The sequence below is a fragment of the Orycteropus afer genome, unplaced genomic scaffold, assembly GCF_000298275.1.
Source record: "Orycteropus afer afer isolate SDZICR_OR568_19922 unplaced genomic scaffold, OryAfe1.0 scaffold00295, whole genome shotgun sequence".
Lineage (NCBI taxonomy): Eukaryota > Metazoa > Chordata > Mammalia > Tubulidentata > Orycteropodidae > Orycteropus > Orycteropus afer.
Window position 1 is genome coordinate 2,992,042 of NW_006921882.1, and position 4,608 is coordinate 2,996,649.

General features: G+C 51.0%; 1 protein-coding gene across 1 annotated transcript in view; it reads left to right on the plus strand.

Annotated features, from left to right (window-relative positions):
* The window catches only part of LOC103206088 (serine/threonine-protein phosphatase 4 regulatory subunit 1-like), a 104,042-nt gene that overhangs the window by 82,476 nt on the left and 16,958 nt on the right, over window positions 1-4,608 (plus strand). The window contains exons 8-10 of the mRNA XM_042782389.1: window positions 2,040-2,198; window positions 2,653-2,825; window positions 3,832-4,295. Coding sequence (XP_042638323.1) covers window positions 2,040-2,198; window positions 2,653-2,825; window positions 3,832-4,295 — 796 coding nt within the window. The remainder of the gene's footprint in view (window positions 1-2,039; window positions 2,199-2,652; window positions 2,826-3,831; window positions 4,296-4,608) is intronic.

Genomic DNA, 4,608 nt, shown 5'->3' on the forward strand with positions numbered 1-4,608 from the left:
GGTGTGGTATTGAATCCACACCTGTGGCTTCCAGCCAAACAAAAGACAGGCATATGAGTTGAACATTTACCTGAGGTAGATACAGTCCTTGGAGAGAACAATCATGGGAGAAAGAAGGGCTGTGTATGCACCAGGAGACAGCTCAGAGAACAGGAGTACATAGAAGGATGGACACAGGGAAGAGGTAACTATCGGGAGGAAGTGGGAGGGGAGCTGTTGCATTGGGGTAAATTGTAGTCAGTGTTATGAGACAAAGTGTATGTGAGCTGTTGTGTGGAAAGTGAATTTGCTCTAAATTTTCACCCAAATCACAATAAAAAAAAAAAAAGTGTCATCTTCAAGTTGATAATTAAGGTTATAATTAGAAGCTCATTTTATTTTAACTGTAAGTCATGCTAGTCTAGTTCTAACCCAGTAGTTAATCATTTTATTAATGAGTTTTAAGGAGCTATGGCTTTGTGTGCCGGTGTTGTCTCTGGTTAATGGAGAGCAACAGTGGCCACAAAGCCCATGTGTCCATAGGCGGTGTTGTCACGATCCCATGGTGTTTCCATCCATGAAGCACTTTAGTCCATTTGTTGCATGCTCACATGTTAAAAGCAAACTCTCACTAAAGGGTACGTTTTAGAACACAGTAAGAGTCATGATTTGCAATCGGCTATAAAATAAACTCATGCCAGAGGTTTTAGTTCACTCCTCTGCTGATGAGAGAACCAGTAGGAGGTTCCAGCTGGTTGAACGGGAAAGCTCGTGTTCCCCACCTTTCTTATCAGACCAGGGCACACTAGGGCGGCTTCGCAGGCCAATTCAAATTGTCCACGTCCAGGGTGACAGTCAGTTGCCCTGCGCCCAGTCTGCATTTCTGTGGACAGGAGTTGTTTGCTTGGTCCACAGTTTATATCAGCTGACCCTATCACGGCAGAGCTGTGGTACCCTGAACGGGAGCGCCAGCGGGGACACCCGCTACATGTCAAAGTCAAGGACAGCGGTGCCCTGAATGGGAGCGCCAGCGGGGACACCCGCTACATGTCAAAGTCAAGGACAGTGGTACCCTGAATGGATGAGCTAGTGGGGACACCCAGTGCATGTCAAAGTTTTTTTCAAATTTTTTTCTCTATACTTCATATAACAATGACCAGTCATTCTGCATTTTTTGTTTTTGCCTCTTACCCTGTTAAATTTAACCAAGTTATTTCACTAAACCATTCCTCTTTTCTACTTACCTTCATGTCTCTCTGTTTCAAATGATCCTGTTTGCACCAATGTATCTACCCTTCTTGGCCCTTGATTTCGGGATATGCCTTCACTCCATCAGTAAGTAGGCTCTGCCCCTCTTCAGAGTGACCAGGTTTGATCAGCACTATTTCTTTTCAAATAAGACTTTACTATGTTTTCGGTGAGAGTTTCCACAGCAGTTTAGGTTCACAGTCAACAATTTCTAGACAGATTGTTCCTTGACATTGGTTACATTCTCTACCATGTGGACATCCTCGTTATTTCCATTCTGGTTGCTCCATTTAGTTTAATCTAGTGTCCCAGGCCCCTTACTGTCTAATTTTTGTTTTAAAGTAATTGTTGTTGTTGTTGTTGTTATGTGCCGTCTAGTCGACCTGACTCATAGCAACCCATCCTTGAGTTTCCAAGGCAGTATCACTACGGAAGTAGATTGCCCCATCTTCCTTCTGAGGAGTGGCTGGTGGGTTTGAACCACCACCTTCTGGTTAGCTGTCAAGTGCCTTAGGCACTATGCTACCAGGGCTCCCAAAGTAATTGTTACCTGTTCTCATTTCAATGATTTTTTAAAGGAGCAGAGTACTCACGGCTGATATTCTTTATCTTGGGGGACAACCTCTTATTTAGCTAAGAGGTGACCTCAGGGTTTAAAGAGTATGTCAAAGCAGTGGTCTTAGGGAGTCCTTCAGTCTGTTGAGTCAGTCTGGATTCTTAAAGGTTTAGGTTCAGGCCCCTGTTTTTCTCCTATCCCATTAGGAGTCATCTCTTGTAGCTCTCACCGTGAATGGTGCCATTTATTTTGGTAGATCCCAAAGTTCTTTGAGCTCTGCTCGGATACCGTGTGGGGGATGCGGAAAGCCTGTGCTGAGTGCTTCATGGCCGTGTCCTACACCACCTCGCCCGAGGTCCGCAGGGCCAAGCTCTCACCGCTCTTCATCAGGCTCGTCAGCGACCCCTGTCGATGGGTGAGTAACACTTGCCTCCGTGCCGTGTGCCTGTGAGTCCACAGCAAGCACGTGGGCCGTCCCGGGCTTTTCACTTGAGCACGGATTTGGTCCTCACTGTGAACAGTGGCCCATCACGTGTAGATCAGGGATCCCAAAATCGCCAGTGCTTCGGTGGGTGCTGCAGCCTCCCCACTCTCCGTGCCTGCGCTGGGATTGAGAAGGAAGGAGCCGTCCTTGCAGACGTGCTTGTCGTGGACAGTCGGAGCCGTTCCAGCACTTTGTCAGGTCTGCTGTGGCTAGACGGGAACGAGGATTCTGGAGGGTCACAGACACGTTCCCTCATTTCCTGCTGAGGTCGAGGAAACGACTGAGGAAGCAGGAAGAACTTGGGCACCACTGGGCTGGCGCTGGCAGATGGTGACCAGCCTCTTACTCAGAGCCGAGCTGCACTCACCTGCTCCCTCGCTTTCAGGTGCGCCAGGCCGCCTTCCAGTCCCTCGGGCCCTTCATTTCCACCTTTGCAAACCCCTCCCGGGCTGGCTTGTACGTCCAAGAAGATGGGACCCTGAGCATCCGCCCACCAGGCCGGGACCGAGACCCCAGCGCTCCCCCCATAGGCAGCTGTGCTGACCCTTCCTCAGTCTGGTAAGCTCCAGCCGGGTGTCCCCAGAGCCCCGCTTCTCCTGCCACATCCACCAGAAACCCTCACAGTGATCTTGTCTTAAGTTTTAGTGACAGTGACCTTCTGGGCAAGATGGGACATAGAGCTTTCATTATGTAAAAAGGCAAAAAGCAATTGCAGTAATGTTTTTGAAACCTGACTTATGAATAATGAAGTGACAGTGTCTCCTCCATTCAGAGGAGATACTCGCTGAGAACAGCGATCGGTAACCTATAGAGAAATGTCTCGTACTTTAGGATGATCACTGTTCTCGAGATGATTTACATGGGGAAAGACGGGCAGTCTCCCAGAGGTGCTTTTGTTACCTGGGATATTTTGGGCACGTAGCAGTGAAAGCCCTGACTCACTCCATGTGTCTAGTATGGCAACTGACGTTGGGGTTCCCACCCTGTCCCTCTGAGGAGAATGGCTTCATGCTGACAAGTCCATTTGAGGTACTTTATAAGCACCTCTCCATTGCTACTCTTAGGCCAGAGACAACCAGTGGATGATTGACAGCTCAGATGATACAAGTCATTTTTAAGATGGGTTCATCCTTGCCACCCACCCCCTTCCTCCATGAGAACATACTGAGTTCCTGCCATACTCCAGGTCCATATGAACATTTCCCTCTAAGACTTTCAAAGTGGCTGACGTGCAGCCCACCCTTAGGGAGGCCAGTCCCTTTTATTTTCTGGTATCTGCCCCCTGGCGGACATCCTGGTGAGCAGTAGCTGTTGCACCGGTGGTGGGGGGGGGGAGTGTCCACAGCAGACCCCTGCTGCCCTGGCATAACTGTGTAGTTGAGGGGTTGCCTGAGCCTCCACACATGGAGTGAAGGAGGCTCCTGGAGCATCTCTGCTCTTGCTCTCTGCTGGCAGTTGGGAGGAGGAGGCCTGGGGCTTGCAAGGATGTGGATGGCCTGCTTTGCCCATGTTACTCCCAGTCTGTGATGTGTTGCTCAAAGTTTGCCTCTCCAATTCAACCTAGTTCAGGAAAGCCTGTACAGATGGAGCCAGATGTACGGATGGAAGGCATGTCCACGGAAGCCAGTGACATCCTGTGTGCCAGGGCTCCCTTGAACGGCCTGATGGGAAACCCCATGGAAGGCTCTGCTATGGCTGGAGGCGAGCCAGCCAGACTATCCCCAGGGCCCAGGGCCTTCTTAAAACTCCCTGATACTGTGAATGAGCCCCCCATCAACAGTCCCCTGGAACCAAACTGTTCAGCCCACCCATGGAACTCTGAGGACACATTCAATAATTTCCTGTATTGGCGGACTCCTCTCCCTGACATAAGCAGGGACTTAGAGCTGCTTGTGGGCAAGGCTGGGCAGCAGAAAGACTCCTGCTGCCAACTCGAGACCACACATGACACCTGCGTGCCCAGCAGTGAGATTCAGAAAGTCCTTGACAGCCTGCAGGAGCACATGGTGGGTGACCCAGATGTCCAAGGTAAGTGTCGGCCTCGTGACTGAGGAGGGCGCGGGTTAGTGTGCTGTGTGTCGGCCTCGTGACCGAGGAGGAGACGGTGTGTCCGCTGTGTGTCAGCCTCGTGACCGAGGAGGAGACGGTTAGTGTGCTGTGTGTCGGCCTCGTGACCGAGGAGGAGACGGCGTGTCCGCCGTGTGTCGGCCTCGTGACCGAGGAGGAGATGGCGTGTCCGCCGTGTGTCGGCCTCGTGACCCAGGAGGAGACGGTTAGTGTGCTGTGTGTCGGCCTCGTGACCGAGGAGGAGACGGCGTGTCCGCCGTGTGTCGGCCTCGTG